Source organism: Macaca nemestrina, chromosome 1 (genome assembly GCF_043159975.1).
Source record: "Macaca nemestrina isolate mMacNem1 chromosome 1, mMacNem.hap1, whole genome shotgun sequence".
NCBI lineage: Eukaryota > Metazoa > Chordata > Mammalia > Primates > Cercopithecidae > Macaca > Macaca nemestrina.
Window position 1 is genome coordinate 124,127,852 of NC_092125.1, and position 20,873 is coordinate 124,148,724.

Genomic DNA, 20,873 nt, shown 5'->3' on the forward strand with positions numbered 1-20,873 from the left:
CTTTATGAAGTTTGAATGCTGTTTTGTCACCTGTTCTGCTTTTAATTAGTATAACCTGAATTTGGTGACATACTGGTTTTTTTTGTTTGTTTGTTTGTTTTTTAATTCAGGCAGCTAATTCTTGATGGTCAATGGGACGAAGTTCTTCAGTTCATTCAGCCTCTAGAATGTATGGAAAAATTTGACAAAAAAAGGTAAGATTTTATCTAAAGTTTTTATTGTCTCATCATTGGTAGAAGCTTAGCAAAACAATGAACAAAAATTTTTATTTTTATTTTTCTTTCTCCACTGGCTTTGAGCAGAGAGTAAACAAACTGATCTCTCTCTGTCATCCAGGCTGGAGTGTGGTGGCATGATCACAGCTCACTGCAGCCTTGGTCTCCTGGACTCAAGCAATCCTCCCACCTCAGCCTCTCAAGTAGCTGGGACTACAGGCATGTGCCATCAGCCTAGCTAATTTTTGTAGTTTTTCAGAGTTGGGGTTTCACCATGTTGCCCCAGCTTCCCCTGTGTTTTTATTTTAAGTTGATTTAATGTTCACTGACCTTTTCTTCTGCTACTAGCAATCTGATGATAAATTGTGAATTTTTAAAGACAGGTTCTTGTTCTACCACCAGGCTGATGTGCAGTGGCATGTGTGTGGCACTGCAGTTTCAAATTCCACAGTGAATTTTTCACTTAGAATATTATGCTTTTCATTTTCAAATTTGTATAATTTTTTTGTAAGATTTTTCCATCTGTTCGTTCATTATAATTATATTTTTCTTTAGGTCCTTCAACATATGAGAGTAGCTGCTTGTTTGCTTGTTTGGTAATTTGGACTTGTGCTTATATCAGGCTCAGTCTCTAATGATTGCCTTTTCTCTTAACTGGGAGTCACTTTTTGTTTTTTTTTAAACTATATCTAATTATTTTGTAAATGTAATCTGCACATTGTAGCTTCACTCTTGAGACTCTGAATTCTGTTCTCTTCCTACATAAAAAGTTTGATTTTTATACAGGCAATTATTTAACTTAGGTAGCTTCAAAATGCAAACTCTTTCTCCCCTCTTATGGATACCAGCCAAAATCTCTGCTCAGTTCTTTGGCCTTTCATCTATTTTCTCCAGACTCCTTGGAGTCTCCCTTGCATCTTTACAGTTTAGGGGATAGCCAGGGATTTGGGTACCTAAGTTTATACAGTAGATTTTGGTATGTTTCCTACTGTGACTCCCTCCTTTTTTTTGGATCTTCCACTCATTTTTCAGCTGCTCTGGCAGTACCAAACTTTTTTTTTGAGACAAGGTCTCATTCTGTTGCCCAGACTGGAGTGCAGTGGTATGAACACAACTCACTCTAGCCTTGACTTCCTGGGCTCAAGTGATTTGCCTGCTTCAGACTCCTGTGTGGCTGGGACCACAGGCATGTGTCACCCCGCTAGGCTAATTTTTAGATTTTTTATAGAGACCAGGTCTCACTTTGTTGCCCAGGCTGGTCTTGAACTTCTGGGCTGAAACAATCCTCCTGCCTTGGCCTCTCAAAGCACTAAGATTACAAGTATGAGCCATTTTGCTCAGTCAGTACCAGACTCTTCAAGCCACAGCATTCTGTTTGAGTTCTAGCTCACACTGTGTGAACTGGAGAGTGCCCTCAACTGGAAAGCCTTATGCCCTTGAATCTGACCTCTGAAATTTCGGTGTTTTTATTTTTATTTTTTTCTTTGAGACGGAGTCTCACTCTGTTGCCCAGACTGGAATGCAGTGGCACGATCTTGGCTCACTGCAGCCTTCGCTTCCCAGGTTCAAGCGATTCTCCTGCCTCAGCCTCCCGAGTAGCTGGGACCACAGGTGTGCACCACTATACCCAGCTAATTTTTGTATTTTTAGAGATGGGGTTTCACTGTGTTGGCCAGGCTGGTCTCGAACTCCTGACCTCGTGATCCACTCACCTTGGCCTCCCAAAGTGCTGGGATTACAGGCTTGAGCCAACGCACCTGGCAAATTTCTCTTTTTTTAAGGGTTGACTTCCCTCTAATTGTGCCACCTTTTCAAATGCATTCAAAATAGTCATTTTTTGAGGCCAGGCATGGTGACTCACGCCTGTAATCCCAGCACTTTGGAAGGCCAAGGCAGGCGGATCACCTGAGGTCAGGAGTTGGAGACCAGCCTGGCCAAGATGGCAAAATCCTGTCTCTGCTAAAAATATGAAAAAAAATTGGCTGGGTGTGGTGGCACATGGTTGTAATCCTGGCTACTTGGGAGGCTGAGGCAGGAGAATCGCTTGAACCTGGGAGGCAGAGATTGTAGTGAGCCGAGACTGTGCCACTGCACTCCAGCCTGGGCGACAGAGCAGGACTGTGTCTCAGTCAATCCATAAACAAAGTAGTCATTTTTTGTATTTTATGTAGGATTTATTGTTGTTATATGCAGAAAGTTAGCCAGATACAAGTTACTCCATCATTATCAGAAGTTGAACCTCTTGTAATTTTTTGATTTGCTGTTCAGACCATGCTGCTTGATATTTCTTTGCATTTGTACATTCTTCACTTATCTGGAATATTAATCCCTTCCCCATCTCCTGCCTTTACCTGGTACAATTCTGATTGTCTTCTGCGAGTCAGTTATTATGTCTTTTTTTTTTTTTTTTAACTTTCCACCCCTTTTGTACAATTGGTTTCATACTTCTTTGAGACCTTGCTGAATTCTGTGAATATTTCATATAATTTATTAGGTAACCCTCTTTTTTAAGGCAGGGGTTTTGTTTTATTAGACACAATTTGCTACTACAATAGTGGCTGAAAGAATGACTGAAGGTTCATTATTTTTTTCTTTCCAGACTTAGAAATACTTTTTCTATAAATTGCTTTGGGCAATAAAGCTTTTGATTCTTAGACAACTTAGGTAGACTCTTTGCTATCCCTTCCCTCACTGAAAAATTCTTGTTAAAAAGCTTTAAGTTGGGACCAGGTACAGTGGCTGATACTTGTAATCCGAGCACTTTGGGAGGCTGAGGCAGGAGAATTGCTTGAAGCCAGGAATTTGAGATCAATCTGAGCAACAAAGTGAGACCCAGTCTCTACAAAACAATGTTAAAAATTGGCTGGGTGCTGTGATACACAATTGTAGTCCTAGCTGCTTGGGAGGCTGAGGCAGGAGGATTGCTTGGGCCAAAGTTTGAGGCTGTAGTGAGCTGTGATCATGCCACTATCCTCCAGTCTGGGTGACCGAGCAGAAGACTCTGTCTCTATTTAAAAAAAAAAAAAAAAAAGCTCTAAGTCTCTATTTCGTAACGTTTTAGAAATGTTAATTTTCTCCTGCCCTTTCAGTCCCATTTTTTATTAGACTTTTCTCATATTTAAAAAGAAAATATTTGATTTAATCTTTCTACAATGTATATGTATATAAAAATGTAACATACCCCATAAATATATACTACTATTTGTCAATGAAAATTTTTTTAATAAAGAAAAAACAGAATGTAAGGTAAACAAAACATTTTGGATATAAGACTTTTGATTTAATATTAGGTAACATTTGATATCTTCTATAAAAATTGGATTTTTGTTTACAATTAATATTGGAAATAGAAATTCATTCTCTGAGTGTTAAATTGTGATTACTTGTGACTGAACTTTCTTCAGTTATGGCTTCAATATGATAAGAAGCCTTGTAAATTATTTGATTATTTGAATAATTTTCTTAAAGCAAAAGTACTTATATAGTAACTTCTAAGTATATTTGACATCAGACATTGGAAAAATTAATGTTTCATTTTTTTCCACAGGTTTCGTTATATTATCCTGAAGCAGAAGTTTTTAGAAGCTTTATGTGTTAACAATGCAATGTCAGCAGAAGATGAGCCCCAGCATGTAAGATTTTTATTCCTGAAGGTTTGCGCCCTAGTCTTGTTTTCAGTCATAAGTATTTTAGTCACTGAAACGAAGGATTAGCATCACAAGTTTTCGAAGTTTTTATGAGCTGGGTTGGGGCAAGATCTGGTGTTTTCCAGGTGTAGTATTTTCAATCTGTAGTGCTTCTAAACTTGTTCCATGGTTTAAACCAAGATATATAAATAGCTGGCTAGTTGAAGCGTGTGTGCATCTCTCTTGTTTAAGGTAAGTCAGCAATAGCCAAAGTTTGACTTGATGACTCTTCCTCATTTCTTCTTTTTTTAATCCCAGAAGTGGGTTGGTTATGTTTATTTCCTTTTTCTCTTGTCTTTTCCGTATTTTCTTTGATCCAGAGATAGTTTTTTTGCTGAAATGTTTATCTTCATGATTATTTAAATTTAATGAAATTAAATTCATTTTGATTAGGAAAGTGACTTTTAAAGATTCAGTGTTAATACTAAAACCGAGAAAACTTTTATTAAGTTCTAGTAACTGTTAACTGAAGTAAAGTGTATTAGTCCATTTGAACTTCTATAACAAAATATCATAAACTAGGGGGCTGGTAAACAATAGAAGTTTATTTCTCACAGTTCTGGTAGCTGTAAAGTCCAAGATCAAGGTACCAGCAGATTCGTTGTCTGATGAGGGCTTGTGCTCTGGTTCATGGATGGTGCCTTCTAGCTGTGTTTTTCACCTGGTTAAAGAGGCTAGCTAGCTCTCTGGGGTCTCTTATATGGGCACTAATCTAATTCATGAGGGCTGAGCATTATATAACCCAGTCACCTCCCAAAGGCCCGGCTTTTCTAATACCATTACCTGTGGGGTTAGGATTTCAACATAGGAATTTTAGGGAGGCACAAACATTCAGACTGTGGCAAAAACCAAAGGATTTTACAGTGGAGACTTTCAGATAGAGAAATATTTGCCAGACAATGATGTTCAAAAGTGAAAAGAACACTGGAACATGAGTTAGGAGACCTATTTTTTATTCTGTCTTCGCCACTAATCAACTGAATTACCTTGGTAAATGTGTACCCTGACTTTTCCCATATGTAAGATATGGAGGCTGGACCAGGTGAGCACTGAGGTTCCTTACATCATTAAAAGCTTGTGATTCAAAGACAGTGTTCACTATACAAATTATTATAATTTGTCTCTCAGCTAAGCTTCCTTTTTGGTCTGTCTGGATTGTTTTGTAGTAAGTCAACTGTAGGCTTTCCCTTTCCTTTTTTTTTTGAGGCAGAGTCTCGTACTGTCGCCCAGGCTGGAGTGCAGTGGCGTGATCTTGGCTCTCTGCAACCTCAACCTCCCGGGTTCAAGTAATTCTCCTGCCTCAGCCTGCGGAGTAGCTGGGATTACAGGCACCTGCTACCACGCCCAGCTAATATTTTGTATTTTTATTAGAGACAGGGTTTCACTATGTTGGCCAGGCTGGTCTCGAACTCCTGACCTCATGATCTGCCCGCCTTGGCCTCCCAGATTGTTGGGATTACAGGTGCGAGCCACCACGCTCGGCTCCCTTTTCTTGACTCTCTGTCCCCACACAATTTTGCTCTAAGGTAAGTTAGGACTACCAGAATGGCTCTTTTGCCTTTTGGGTAAGCTGGAATAATAGCAGGGTTTATAAACAGTTGAATATTGGCATGCTTCAATTTTTATTTCTAGAAAAATTATTCTTACCCTTAAAAAATTGTATATTTGAGATCTGTGGCACACCTGTGGTCCCAGCTACTTTAGAGGCTAATGATCACTTGAGCCCAGGAGTTCAAGGCTGTAGTGCACTATATTTGTGTGTATGAATAACCCCTGCACTCCAGCATGGGCAGAAGAGTGAGATCCCGTCTTAAGCCTGAATTATAATAGAACAATGTTTTTATAGATAAAAGTTTAATGCGCTAATTAACCAAATTTTTTATTATTTTTATTTTAGTTGTGAAAACATTTTGGTTCCTGTCTTGAAAGCTGTTGCATATCTGACAGATTATATGAGTATTCTGTGGCAATATAATTTATTCTTTGTACTCTTGTTGTTTTCATATTTTACAGCATGTTTTTTATAGTGATTATTTGATCATTTGTATTTTTCTTACAGCTGGAATTTACCATGCAAGAAGCTGTGCAATGTTTACATGCTCTAGAAGAATACTGTCCTTCTAAAGATGACTATAGTAAGCTCTGTTTGCTTTTGACTTTGCCTCGTCTGACCAATCATGCTGAGTTTAAGGACTGGAATCCCAGTACTGCACGAGTTCACTGTTTTGAAGAGGCTTGTGTCATGGTTGCAGAATTCATCCCTGCTGATAGGAAGCTAAGTGAAGCTGGTTTTAAAGCTAGTAACAATCGTTTATTTCAGCTTGTAATGAAAGGCCTACTTTATGAATGCTGTGTAGAATTTTGTCAGAGTAAAGCAACCGGAGAAGAAATTACAGAAAGCGAAGTGCTTCTTGGCATCGACCTCTTATGTGGTAATGGTTGTGATGACTTGGATCTGAGTTTACTGTCATGGCTTCAGAATCTTCCATCTTCTGTCTTCTCTTGTGCTTTTGAACAGAAAATGCTTAATATTCATGTTGACAAACTTCTGAAACCTACAAAAGCTGCATATGCTGATCTTTTGACTCCTCTTATCAGCAAACTCTCTCCCTATCCATCGTCCCCAATGAGAAGACCTCAATCAGCTGATGCCTATATGACCCGCTCTCTGAATCCTGCTTTAGATGGCCTCACCTGTGGACTAACCAGTCATGATAAGAGAATTTCAGACCTTGGAAACAAAACTTCTCCAATGTCACACTCCTTTGCTAACTTCCATTATCCAGGGGTACAAAACCTCAGTAGAAGTCTCATGCTTGAGAATACAGAATGTCACAGTATTTATGAAGAATCCCCTGAGCGGTAAGCATTTGCTTATAAAAATTAGGAAATCTTAGGCCGGGTGAGGTGGCTCACGCCTGTAATCCCAGCACTGTGGGAGGCCAAGGTGGGCAGATCACGCGGTCAGGAGATCGAGACCATCCTGGCTTACATGGTGAAACCCCATCTCTACTAAAAATACAAAAAATGAGCCAGGCGTGGTGGTGGGCGCCTGTAGTCCTAGCTACTTGGGAGGCTGAGGCAGGAGAATGGCGTGAATCCAGGAGGCGGAGCTTGCGGTGAGCTGAGCTCGCGCCACTGCACTCCAGCCTGAGTGACAGAGCGAGACTCTGTCTCAAAAAAAAAAAAAAAAAAAAATTAGGAAATCTTCAGAAGTTCGAGATAATCTAATTATAGTGTGTATATGTTTTATTTTCTTTGAGACAGGGTCTGGCTCTGTCACCCAAGCTGGAGTGCAGTGGAACAATCTCCCAGGTTAAAATCAGCCTCCTTAGTAGCTGGGACTACCAGCACACGCCACCATACTTGGCTAATTTTTGTATATTTGATAGAGACGGGGTTTTGCAGTGTTGCCCAGGCTGGTCTCAAGCTCCTGGACTCAAGGGAAGCAATCATCCCGCCTCGGCCTCCTAAAGTTCTGGGATTACAGGTGTGAACCACCACGCCCAGGAGTGTGTATGTTTTCTTAATGTTCAGGTCATTTTAGTTGAAAGTTAGTCCTTAATACTTTAGTAAGCGTTTAAAATTTTTGATAATTAAAATTATATGAGAAAAATCTTCATTTTTGTATCTTATTCTTTTGCTGGTTATAAATGTAATATATGTGCTGTGAAGAAAATTTGGAAAATATAGAAGAGTAATAGTATGAGAATTAAAATCCCACACAATCTCATACTTAGACCAGTCTTTTTTTCTCTGAGTACTTTTTTTTTTTTTTGAGATGGAGTTTTGCTCTTGTCACTCAGGCTGAGTGCAGTGGCACCCTCCGTCTCCCAGGTTCAAGTAATTCTCCTGCCTCAGCCTCCCAAGTAGCTGGGATTACAGGCACCTGCCACCATGCCCAACTAATTTTTGTATTTTTAGTAGAGACGGGGTTTTACTATGTTGGCCAGGCTGGTCATGAACTCCTGATCTCAGCTGATCCACCTGCCTCGGCCTCCCAAAGTGCTAGGATTACAGGTGTGAGCCGTTGCACCCGGCTATCTGAATACATTTTAAAAAATTGGGAATGTATTATATGGATTTTCACGTAATCTGCTTTTTCCACTTGAAAGATCATGACTGTTTTCCATATTCTTGAAAATTTCTTGATATCAATGATTAATCATAAGTATGCAGTATTTCATTGTATGACTATGTCACAAATTTAACTCCTTATTGTATAAATTTAACTCCTTATCCTTAAGGATGCCAGATTGTTTCTCCTTTTTTTCTCCTGTACATAGTAGTGTGGAGAACAACCAGAACTTAAAACTCCATAATTATTTCCACTTACTTTATTTAGTAACTTTTATACATATGAAGGAAATAAGTGTTAAAGCCACCATTCAGTTTTTCCTTCAAACCTGGCAAGAAATAGTAAACTCCTGATCAACAGTTATTTATTTCAGGGTTAGGAAACTTTCTGCCTCATTTTTCCAGGAAACCCATGAGTATGTATGGATGGTTTTCTGTAACTTAGAGTTGGCACAATGAAGTATTAGTGTTGACTTCAATAAATTTATTTCATGAAAGAGATAAAAATGAAACCTTTTCACATTACGTAGGATAGTTGGAGCCATTCTTTGCAGAGGAAGGAGCAGTGGACTCAGAATTTCTGTTTCTAATTACAGCAAGTGAGCTGGGTATGGTGACTCAGGCCTGTAATGCCAGCACTTTGGGAGGCCGAGGCGGTGGATCACTTGAGGTCAGGAGTTCAAGACTAGCTTGTCCAACATGGTAAAACCCCGTCTCTACTAAAAATGCAAAAATTAGCTGGGCGTGGTGGCACATGGCTGCAGTCCCAGCTACTTAGGAGGCTGACGCAGGAGAATCGCTTGAACCTGGGAAGTGGAGGTTGCGGTGAGCCTAGATTGTACCACTGCACTCCAGCCTGGGCGACAAAGTGAGATTCTGTCTCAAGAAATAATAATAATTAGAGCAAGTGGAGATCCTTAGTTAAAGCTTAAGAAATACAGGGTAAGGCTGGGCACAGTGGCTCAAGCCTGTAACCCCAGCACTTTGGGAGGCTGAGGTGGCTGGATCACCTGAGGTCAGAAGTTTGAGACCAGCCTGGCCAACATGGTGAAACCCTGTCTCTACTAAAAATAAAAAAAAATTAGCTGGTGCGTGCCTGTAATCCCAGCTACTTGGGAGGCCAAGGCAGGAGAATCGCTTGAGCCCGGGATGCGGAAGTTGCAGAGAGCAGAGATGGCACCATTGCACTCCAGCCTAGGCAACAGAGTGAGACTCCATCTCAAAAAAAGAAAAAAGAAATATAGGATAAATGTATAGGGAAACCTTTTCCATTAAGTTGCTCTGAGATTATAGAGGAGAAGGTTGTGATATTTTCTTTCATGTTCTTTAGAGAGGAGAATCTAACTTGAGTCAGTTAAGTGAGGGACTTCCTAAAGGGTAGGTTAACTTTTTTTTTCCTTTTTTTTTTGAGACGGAATCTCGCTCTGTTGCCCAGGCTAGAGTGCAGTGGTGCAATCTCGGCTCACTGCAACCTCCGCCTCCTGGGTTCAAGCGATTCTCCTGCCTCAGTCTCTCAAGTAGCTGGGACTATAGGCGCCTGCCACTGTGCCTGACTAATTTTTGTATTTTTAGTAGAGACGAGGTTTCACCATCTTGGCTAGGCTGATCTCGAACTCCTGACCTCATGATCCGCCCACCTTGGCCTCCCAAAGTGCTGGGATTACAGGCATGAGCCACCGCGCCCGGCCTGAACACAGTCTTTAAAGTCAGACATAGGTCTGAACAATAGCTTTGCCATTTACTGGCTGTGTGACCTTGGGAAAGTTATTTAATCTCTCTGAGCCTCAGTTATCTTCTCTATATAATAAAGCATTGACTTGCAAAATGAGATAAAGCTTCTAGTAGAGTGGCAAGCATGTGATTGGTACTCAGGGAATATAAATTTCTTCCCTTCAGAGCTCATAGCTTTGGTAAGGACAGTGTGTCAAAAAGGACTACTAATGAAATGCTGTGAGAGTTACTGTCCTATGGATAAAGTGTAAAAGTTTACTTTGGAACAAATGTACTTATTTTTAAATATATTTTAGATGTAATTTAAAAAATATTGGGACAGGTACGGTGACTCACACCTGTAATCCCAGCACTTTGGGAGGCTGAGGTGAGAGGATTGCTTGAGGCTAGGAGTTTGAGACCAGCTTGGGCAATATAGTGAGACCCCATCTCTATTTATTGTTTTTTTAAATATATATATAAACTCAATTAGACCAATTATGCTAAGTATGCAACATGAGGAGTACTACTTGAAATACTTGAAGTCAGTATCTTTTTTTTTTTTCTTTAAGTGGGTATGCATTTAAAATATATTTCAGACTAGGCACGGTGGATCACTGGAACCCAGGAGTTCAGGACCATCCTGGACAACATGGTGAAAACTTGTCTCTACAGAAAAATACAAACGTATTAGCCAAGCATGGTGGTGTGTGCCTGTAGTCATAGCTACTTGGGAGGCTGAGGTGGGAGGATCGGTTGAGCCCAGAAGGTTGAGGCTGCAGTGAGCCTTGATTACACCACTGTACTCTAGCCTGGGTTACAGCAAGATATCCTATCTCAAAAAAAAAAATTTTTTTTTTTTGGTGATTACTATATGCTAACACCATGCTACAATGTGATTGTACTACTATGGTGAACAAGAAGATAAAACATGAAAGAAAGGGAGTGTGTAATATTTTATAAGGATATCCTTCCGCTTGAACAGAGACACTTAAAATGGAGGAAAAGTCATTTGAAATATGTAAGCTTGAAATGCATGTATTTTAGGCATGGGCCAGCATTGGAATTGGAGTCTAATGACCTGAGTTCGAGTTCAAGCTCTATTTTCTAGCTGTGCAATCTTAGGAAAATCACTTGTTTTTTGAGTCTGTTACCTCTCTGTGAAGTGGGTCTTATAACCTGTTTCACAGGTTATTGTGCAAGTTAAATGAGATAATGCATATGGAAGTTCTGTATATGTTGCAAAATTAAATGAAATGTTACTTTTTGAAGGTTATTTTATTCTTTATACAGTTAATAGCTCTTACAAATTTTTCTTTGTGGACATAAAAGGGGACTTCTTATGGTCATTAGTAATTTACAGCACAGCCTGGTAGCCAAAAAACTCCTCCTCAGTCTTTTTTTTTTTTTTTTTTTTTGAGAGGGAGTCTAGCTCTTATTGCCCAGGCTGGACTGCAATGGCGCGATCTCAGCTCACTGCAACCTCTGCCTCCCAGGTTCAAGTGATTCTCCTGCCTCAGCCTCCCAAGTAGCTGGGATTACAGGCATGCGCCACCATGCCCGGCTAATTTTGTATTTTTAGTAGAGACACGGTTTCTCTATGTTGGTCAGGCTGGTCTCATACTCCTGACCTCAGGTGATCCGCCACCCTCAGCCTCCCAAAGTGTTGGGATTACAGGTGTGAGCCACTGTGCCTGGCCCAAAGAAAGTCTTCTAATAAAATCTCAAAAATTCTTAAAATTGTATAGAAACGTATTGGAGGAAAAAATCTTTAGATAACAAAACTGTAAGTTTATATTTTATAAAGATAATTTAGGCATTATGTTATCCAACTTATTATTTGTATTCATCAGCCTATTTTAAGCCGAGCTACAGAGAATATAAGTGACTGTTCCAAGGCCACACAACTTGATTTTATTTTTTATTTATTTTTAGTTTTATTTTTTTGAGGTAGAGTCTTACTCTGTCACCAGGCTGGAGTGCAGTGGCCTGATCTCAGCTCACTGCAACCTCTGTCTCCCTGGTTCAAGCGATTATCTTGTCTCAGCCTCCCAAGTAGCTGGGACTACAGGCGCATACCACGCCCAGCTAATTTTTGTGTTTTTAGTAGAAACGGGGTTTCACCATGTTGGCCAGAATGGTCTCGATCTCCTGACCTCGTGATCTGCCCACCTCAGCCTCCTAAAGTACTGGGATTACAGGCATAAGCCGCTGCGCCTGGCCCATACAACTGATTTTAAACTGGAGACCTACTCTCACTCTCCCTACCTAATAACCCATTACTCCTCCATTAAGACCTTCCTATTTTTAAAAACTCTTTTTGTGGTATTTTTAAGAGAAGAAAGGAATATAAAAAATCTATTTGTGTATAGTTTATACACAGGCTAAATATTCTTTTTTTATTTTTTGAGACAAGGTCTCACTCTGTCACCCAGGCTGGAGTGCAGTGGTGTGATCTTGACTCACTGTAACCTCTACCTCCCGGGATCAGGTGATCCTCCCACTTCAGCCTCCCGAGTAGCTGGGACCACAGGTGCCCCACCACACCCAACTAATTTTTTTTTTTTTTTAAAAGAGACTGGGCTTCGCCATGTTGCCCAGGTTGGTCTCAAACTTCTGAGCTCAAGCGAGTTGCCTGCCTTGGCCTCCCAAAGTGCTGGGATTACAGGCGTGAGCCACTGTGCCTGGCCTATTCATTTTTTAAAATTAAAATTTCTTGGCTGGGCTTGGTGACTCATGCTTGTAATCTCAGCACTTTGGGAGGCTGGGGAGGGTGGATCGCTTGAGATCAGGAGTTTGAGACCAGCCTGGCTAACATGGTGAAACTCCATCTCTACTAAATATACAAAAAATTAGGCAGGTGTGGTGGCAGGCACTTGTGTTCCCAACTACTCTGGAGGCTGAGGCAGGAGAATTGCTTGAACCTGAGAGGTGGAGGTTACAGTGAGCGGAAATTACATCACTGCACTCCAGTTGGGGCTACAGAGAGAGACTCTGTCTCAAAAATAATAATAATAAAATAAAATTTCTCTAACTAAAATATATTTTCCTTTACTCCCCCCTCTGCCTTTTTGTTTTTTTTGCACGTTTCTGGAAGAAGTGATACACCTGTTGATGCACAGAGGCCTATAGGCAGTGAAATCTTGGGCCAGAGTTCAGTTTCAGAAAAAGAGCCTGCAAATGGAGCACAGAATCCAGGACCAGCTAAACAAGAAAAAAATGAGGTAATATTTACTATACCTAGTGTTTTTCAGAGTTATTCTCTTTGTAAGAAGTAATAGAATTTACTTAGAATATAAAAAGAATTTTCTGATATTTGGGAGTAGGAAAGAATATACATAGATTTTCTTATTATTAGCTTACTTTCTCTCCTCTCTTCAACGAATATGTGATGTATTTAGTTGCCTTTATGTATTCTGGAGCAATTTTAACAGGTCAATTTATTAACAATATAAAATATTACAGGTGACATTGCATGGTTTGCATGCTTTGTGACTCAAGTAATTGAGCTTACATTAAACATGGCTAGTTTACATTTTTAAGATATATGGCCTATATTTTACTAATTAGATTTAAGAATAAGAAATTAAACATTTTAAATATAGAATAAAACTTTTATCCAAGTCCAGGGTTCTAGTGTTTTTGTGAGGAAATTTTATTGTGAAATAGGATATAAGTTTTGTATAGGCTGGGTGTGGCAGCTCCTGCCTGTAGTCCTAGCACTTTGGGAGGCCAAGACAGGTGGATCACCTGAGCTCAGGAGTTCAAGACCGACCTAAGCAACATGGTGAAACCCCATCTCTACTAAAAATACAAAAAATTTGCAGGGCGTGATGGCACAGCTACCTGTAGTCCCAGCTGCTCGGGAGGCTGAGGCAGGAGAATCGCTTGAATCTGGGAGGCAGAGGTTGCAGTGAGCCAACATTGCACCACTGCACCCCATCTGGGCGACAAAGTGAGACTCTGTCTCAAACAAACAAACAGGTTTATATAGCATGCCATTTCTAAGGGGTTAAGTGGTTTTAATAAGTTAAATATGTTTTTTGTTTTCAACTATTAAGAATGTATTTATAGCAATGCAGGAAAAAAATTAAAATTAAAAAAAGAATGAAGTAAAAAAATTACTGTTAAAAGTACATTGATATGCACCAAACATATCAATGTACTTTAAAATATGATGCTTTAAATATGATGCAAATATTGAGAGAGCTGAAGGAAGAAATAGTTTTGCAATAATAGTTGGAGACTTCAATACCCTACTTACAATAATGGATGAAACATCTAAGTAGAAGTTCAATAAGGATATAGAGGACTTGAACAATACTGTAAACCAACTAGACCTGACAGACATATATAAAACACTCCACTCAATAACAGCAGAATACATACCCTTCTCAAGTGTACATGGAACATTTTTTAGTACTAGTTTAGGGCTATTGGTAATTGTGCTGCGATAAACATACACTTGCAGGTGTCTGTTTGATATGGTGACTTATTTTCCTTTGAGTGGATACTCAGTGGGATTGCTGGATTGAATGGTAGATCTAGTTCTTTGAGAAATCACCATACTGTTTTTTTCCATAGAGACTGTACTAATTTATATTCCCTCCAGCAATGTGTAAACATTCCCTTTTACCCCATCCATTCCAACATCTATTGTTTTTTAATGATGGCCATTCTGGCTGGGGTAAGTTGGTATCTCATTATGCTTATTAAATATTAATGCCATCCCACAGCATGGATATTTTTAAAGAAATGCCAGATTTGTATTAGTCTTTATCTACATTCATATTCTCTGATCATGGCCCCCTTGTAAGCATTATAATTTGTATTTTTATTTTGGGTTAGTCAGGGAACCAAGGCAACCATTCATTTCGGTCAGTCTGTTTCTGTGGAATAAAGCAAATTAACGGATCCACTTGAGTATTAAGACTCATACTGTTTTTCAAAGAGCAATAGATTAAGTATTTTTGATTGTTAAATATAGCTAATTGTATATTTTATTCAGCTTTTATAAAAAGTACTGTTGAGTGAAGACATATTCTGTCATAATTTGCTCAAATATGTATATTTTTTCTAATGTTTTTAAGCTTCGAGATTCAACAGAACAGTTTCAAGAATATTATAGGCAAAGATTACGCTATCAACAGCATTTAGAACAGAAGGAGCAACAGCGGCAGATATACCAACAGATGTTGCTTGAAGGAGGCGTGAATCAGGAGGATGGTCCTGATCAGCAGCAGAATCTTACTGAACAGTTCCTTAATAGGTTGGTCTTCTAGTCACTTTTTAAAATATGGAGTTATTTGAAAGCTATTTAAAACATGCAATAACTGCTACTTTCTATGTATAGTTGGACATTTTAAGGCTTTTTAAGCATTTCAAGTAATGTGGAGTTACATACTGCTTTCTAGTCACAGCATTCTGAGGGCTCATCTAGTTTCGTCCTTATTCCCTAAGCAACTAGAGCAGAAGAGTGCAGAGGTTCAGTGCACAGGCTGAACCTGTGCATAGCCGACAGCCAGGTGGATTCAGCTGTCCCAGGGTAACTGAGAATCTAGGGGAAGTTACTCTAGTTCTTTTTATCTCTTTATCTGCTGCCTTTTTTTTTTTTTTTTTTTTTGGAAACAAGGCTCTCACTGTCTCCCAGACTGGAGTGCAGAGGTGCGATCTTGGCTCACTGCAGCCTCAACTTCCTGGGCTCAAGTGATCCTCCTGTTTCAGCCTCCTGAGTAGCTGGCATTACAGCACACACCACCACACCCACCTAATTTTTTTATTTTTTGTAGAGATGGGGTTTTGCCCTGTTGCCCAGGCTGGTCTCAAACTCCTGGCCTCAAGCAGTCCGTTCACCTTGGCCTCCCAAAGTGCAGGGATTACAGTCCCTGTTCTGGCCCTTATCTACTTCTTATTTCCTCTAACCTTCTTACAAGGTTACCATGAGGATAAATAGAGTTAATCTGTGTGAAGTGCTTACAACAGTATCTGGCACACTGTAAACACCGTGTTGTTAGCTGCTATTTTTATTGTTACTAAAGTGCTTAAACCTATACATTTTTTTGATTTGATATATTAAAATGATTGTTATAATTTCTGCCAAAACAATATGAACTACATTTATTGTTTGCAATTATAGGAGAAATATATACACATGTGTTTTTATTTTTTATTATTTTATTTAATTAATTTATTGATTTATTTATTCTTGAGATGGAGTTTTACTCTGTCGCCCAGGCTGGAGTGCAGTGGCGCGATCTTGACTCACTGCAACCTCTGCCTCCTGGGTTCAAGCAATTCTCCTGCCTCAGCCTCCCGAGTAGCTGGGATTACAGGCAGACGCCACCACACCTGGCTAATTTTGTATTTTTTTAGTAGAGATGGGGTTTCATTGTGTTGGGCAGGCTGGTATTGAACTCCTGGGCTCAAGTGATCCACCCATTCCCAAAGTGCTGGGATTACAGGCATGAGCCACTGCACTTCTGGTCTTATGTGTGTGTTTTTAGAATTCAATAAAATAATAAATATTTAAGCAATGATTGTTGGAAGATTAAGTCAATTAATATATACAAATGTGCTTACAACAGTTCTGGCACATAGGAAGTGTCTTATAAATGTTGGCTATCATCATGGTTACAATTAGGTAACTGTAATGGTGACTGTTAGCTCTTCACTTGATTCAACAATATTGGAAGTAATCTGCTTGACAACTCTGAGTGTTATGTAAGTCAATGAGCCTGAAATTGATCCTGTCTTCAAACCTTCACAAAGGGAGTGGGGTTTTTTTTGTTTTTTTTGTTCTTTTTTGAGATGGAGTCTCACTCTGTCACTCAGGCTGGAGTGCAGTAGCACGATCTAATCACAGCTTGCTGCACCCTCTACTACCCTAGTTGAAGGGATTCTCCCATCTCAGCCTCCCAAAGTGCTGGGATTACAGGTGTGAGCCACCACACCTGGCCTTTTTTTTTTTGAGACGGAGTCTCACTCTGTCACTCAGACTGATGATGGTGCAATCTGGGCTCAGTGGAACCTCCACCTCCCAGGTTCAAGCGATTCTCCTGCCTCAGCCCCCTGAGTAGCTGGGATTACAGGTACACACCACTACACCTGGCTAATTTTTGTATTTTTAGTAGAGGCATGATTTCACCATGTTGGTCAGGCTGGTCTCAATCTCCTGACCTGGTGATCTGCCCGCCTCAGCCTCCCAAAGTGCTGGGATTACAGGTGTAAGCCACTGCGCCCACCCTTTTTGGTTTTTAAATAGAGATAGAGTCTTGCTATGTCATCCCAGGCTGGAGTGCAGTGGTGTGATCATATCTCACTATAACCGTGAACTCCTGGGCTCAAGCGCTCCTCCTGCCTTGGCCTCCCAAAGCTCTGAGATTACAGGCATGAGTCATCGTAGCCGGCTCACACAAGGATTGTTTAAACTGGTGGTCTCAAGAGTCTAAATAGGCCTCTGAACATCCAGTTTGAGTATCATTTTCTTATCATCTCTGATGAAGTCAGTGGCTTGTCAGAATTATTCTTATTTGATGAATTGCCATTTCTGATTTTTGGATGTTTTCTTCATAGCCATAAAAGTCATGAATGTAATTTTAATTTCTGACCAACTTATTTTGCAGTAAGAGCAGATATCTAGCAGTGAGAAGATGAAATGGCAAAGTTCTGTGACCCTCCTCCCCAGTAGTGATTAGTGATATATGTCCTCAGAAAAAAAGTGAAATTATTCAGGAAGGTTCATCTTTCCTTTAAAGACAATCATAAATAGAATTTAAATTCTTCTTTTTTTTTTTTAATTTGAGACAGGGTCTCGCTCTGTTGCCCAGTCTGGAGTGCAGCAGTGTGGTCATGGCTCACTGCAGCCTCGACCTTCCACCTCTGGGGCTAAAGTGATCCTCCAGCCACCACAAACAGCTAATTTTTGTATTTTTTGTAGAGATGAAGTTTCTTCACCATGTTGCCCAGACTGATCTTGAACTCCTGAGCTTAGGCAATCCTCCTGCCTCAGCCTCCTGAAGTGCTGGGATTACAGGCGAGAACCACCATGTCTGGCCTAGAATTTAAATAATTTAAATTCTGTCTTGTAATTTAAGTTTATTTATAGTATATTTATTGTTTTGTTTTTGTTTTTGATACGGAGCCACTGTGCCTGGTCCATCCTAAATTTTTATATATTAGTTTCCCATAAATTTTCTGCATTCTCTTTTTTTTTTTTTTTTGAGACGGAATCTTGCTCTGTTGCCCAGGCTGGAGTGCAGTAGCGTGATTTTGGTTCACCGCAAGCTCTGCTTCCTGGGTTCACGCCATTCTCCCGCCTCAGCCTCCGGAGTAGCTGGGACTACAGGCGCCCGCCACCACGCCTGGCTAATTTCTTTTTTTTGTATTTTTAGTAGAGACGGGGTTTCACCGTGTTAGCCAGGATGGTCTCGATCTCCTGACCTTGTGATCCACCTGCCTCGGCCTTCCAAAGTGCTGGGGGTACAGGCTCATTCCTGGCCCGATATTTTTGTTTCATTATTTTTTCTAGACTCTTTAGTTTTATATATTTGAGCCTGTACTAGGGCTTTAAGATACCTAATATCAAGGACAAATTGAATGGAGATAGGATCTGTAAATTAAAATGTGCTTTTTCCTCTTAATGTTTTATTCTTCCAAATCACTCTTGCTGCAGGTCATTATTTCCAGATTTAAGTTTTACTTCTTCCTTCTGAGGGGCATAGAAAGAAGAGAAATAAGTTGTGTTATACAATTAGATCTTACTGAAAAAATTATAGCATGATATGAATTTTATTAATAATGCTATATCATTACTTTATACCTCTTGATCTTTTGTTTTTATTAATACTAATAACTGGCACCATTGATTTGACAGTTAATAGGCATATTCAGCCTCTTCCCCATCCCACCCCATTTTAAGAGAGTTCAAATGCTATATTAACATTTTTTTTTTTTTTTGAGGTGGAGTCTTGCTGTTTCCTAGGCTGGAGGGCAGTGGCGTGACCTTGGCTCACTGCAACTTCTGCCTCTCAGGTTCTAGCGATTCACCACCTCAGCCTCCCAGGTAGCCGGGGACTACAGGCGTCCACCACCATGCCTGGCTAATTTTTGTATTTTTAGTAAAGATGAGGTTTCGCCATGCTGGCCAGGCTGGTCTCAAACTCCCTACCTCAGGTAATCTGCACGCCTCGGCCTCCCAAAGTGCTGGGATTACAGACATGAGCCACTGTGCCTGGCCTGTATTAGCATTTTAAATGCTTTTTATACTTAGCGTTTTTCTGAAGTGTATTTGACCTCATATCCTTTTTTATGGAGAGTATAAAAAAGATATATGTACATTTCACAAGAAATGTGTTTCACAGAACACAATTTGAGAAATGCTATTTAATTACAATTTTTAACTGATACATATTTAGTAAAGGCTAACAGTTCCTCTAATAATATTGAGCTGCTTTTTTGTAAGTATTTTTTAAGCCTTAAAAATATACACACACAATGTTTAATATAGGAAAATTTAAAAATACCATGAGCCACAATACCTCTCAATAATTGTACTCCCTGTGTTAGTCCTTTCTTATATTGAATCTCAGCCGGAGAAAGTGATGCTGGGCTAGTTTTGGGTCTAAATCTTCCTTCCTCTCTCCCTCTCCTTTCTCCTCTCTTCTCTTCCTTCCCCTCCTCTCCCCTCCCCTCCCCTCCTCTCCCCTCCTTTCCCCTCTTCCACCCTCTCCTATCCTCTCCTTCCTTTCTTTTCCTTTCCTTTCCTTTTTCCTTTCCTTTCCTTTTTTTTGTTTTCTCTTTTCTTTTCTCTTTTCTTTTCTTTTCCCTTCCCTCCCTCCCTTCCTTCCTTCCTTCCTTCCTTCTTTCCTTTTTTTTTTTTTCTTTCTTTCTTTCTTTTTTTTTTTTTTTCTGAGACAGGATCTTACTTTGTTGCCCAGGCAGGATCATGGCCCATTGCAGCCTTGACCTCCTGGGCCCAGGCAATCCTTCCACCTCAGCTTTCCAAGTAGCTAGGACCATAGGCATGCACCACCATGTCTGGCTACATTTTTCTTTTTCTTTTTCTTTTTCTTTTTTTTTTGGTAGAGACAGGGTCTCCCTCTGTTGCCCAGGCTAGTCTCAAATTCCTGGGCTCAAGCAATCCTTCTGCCTTGGCCTCCCAAAGTGCTGGGATTATAGGCTTGAGCCACTGCTCCTGCCCATGGGTCTAAATCTTTTTTTTTTTGGAGATGGAGTCTCGCTGTGTCGCCCAGGCTAGAGTACAGTGGTGTGATCTCAGCTCACTGCAACCTCTGCTTCCTGGGTTCAAGTTATTCTTGTGCTTCAGCCTTCTGAGCAGCTGGGATTACAGACGTCTGTCACCATGCTTGGCTAATTCTTGTATTTTTAGTAGAGATGGTGTTTCACCATGTTGACCAGGTTGGTCTCGAACTCCTGACTTCAAGTGATCCGCCCACCTCAGCCTCCCAAAGTGCTGGGATTACGGCTGTGAGTCACTGCACCTGGCCCATGAGTCTAAATCTTAAAAGAGTAAAGTAGCATCCTGTTTGTGCCCTTTGTAGCCCTGATCTCAACGTAAGGAGTCAGGCTACAGTAATGGAAAGACTATTTGTTGAGGGGAAGGCCCTGAGGCTAACTTGTTTTGCTCCCTGTTTTATCTCCCTGTTGTCTAGATCAGAGCCTGGCAAACAGTATTCGTAGAATGAATTAATGAGTGAATGAGTACATGTAGAGTATTAGGGATGCCATTTGACTTTTTACTCATCATGGCCTGCTCAAGTCATCCATTTCCTACTTGATACTACTCAAGACAGATGGAATGAAAATGGCTTGTTTTGTTGATGAGCAATTTTGGTAGTGGTGATATTGTTATTGACTCTTTTTGAAAGATAAGTTTTAAATGGAAAATTAAACCAAAGTTATATTGGGAAGAAGCATTTTTTTTTTTTTTTTTTTTTTTTAAATAAAAGCTGCTTTCAAAAAGTCTGTGATACTGGCTGGGCACAGTGGTTCATGCCTATAATTCCAGCACTTTGGGAGGCCAAGGCGGGAGGACAGCTTGAACCCAGGAGCTGAGGACCAGTCTAGGCCGTATAGGGAGACTCTGTCTCCACAAAAAATTTGAATAGTTAACTGGTCATGATAGTGTGCACCTGTTGTCCCAGGTATGTGTGGGAGCTGGAAGGAT

The 20,873-nt window shown here is 40.1% G+C and overlaps 1 protein-coding gene across 13 annotated transcripts in view; it reads left to right on the plus strand.

Annotated features, from left to right (window-relative positions):
• LOC105489230 (WD repeat domain 47) overlaps positions 1-20,873 on the plus strand; it is a 70,484-nt gene that overhangs the window by 24,388 nt on the left and 25,223 nt on the right. For 7 of the 13 annotated variants that reach the window (XM_071066894.1, XM_071101234.1, XM_071067017.1 and 4 more), the window contains 5 exons: positions 111-194; positions 3,763-3,868; positions 5,961-6,763; positions 12,786-12,912; positions 14,779-14,957. In XM_071066894.1, the coding sequence (XP_070922995.1) occupies positions 111-194; positions 3,763-3,868; positions 5,961-6,763; positions 12,786-12,912; positions 14,779-14,957 (1,299 nt within the window). Of the gene's footprint in view, positions 1-110; positions 195-3,760; positions 3,869-5,960; positions 6,764-12,785; positions 12,913-14,778; positions 14,958-20,873 lie in introns of those variants that run through there. The other 6 variants (XM_011753947.3, XM_011753942.3, XM_011753948.3 and 3 more) reach the window with 5 other exon arrangements.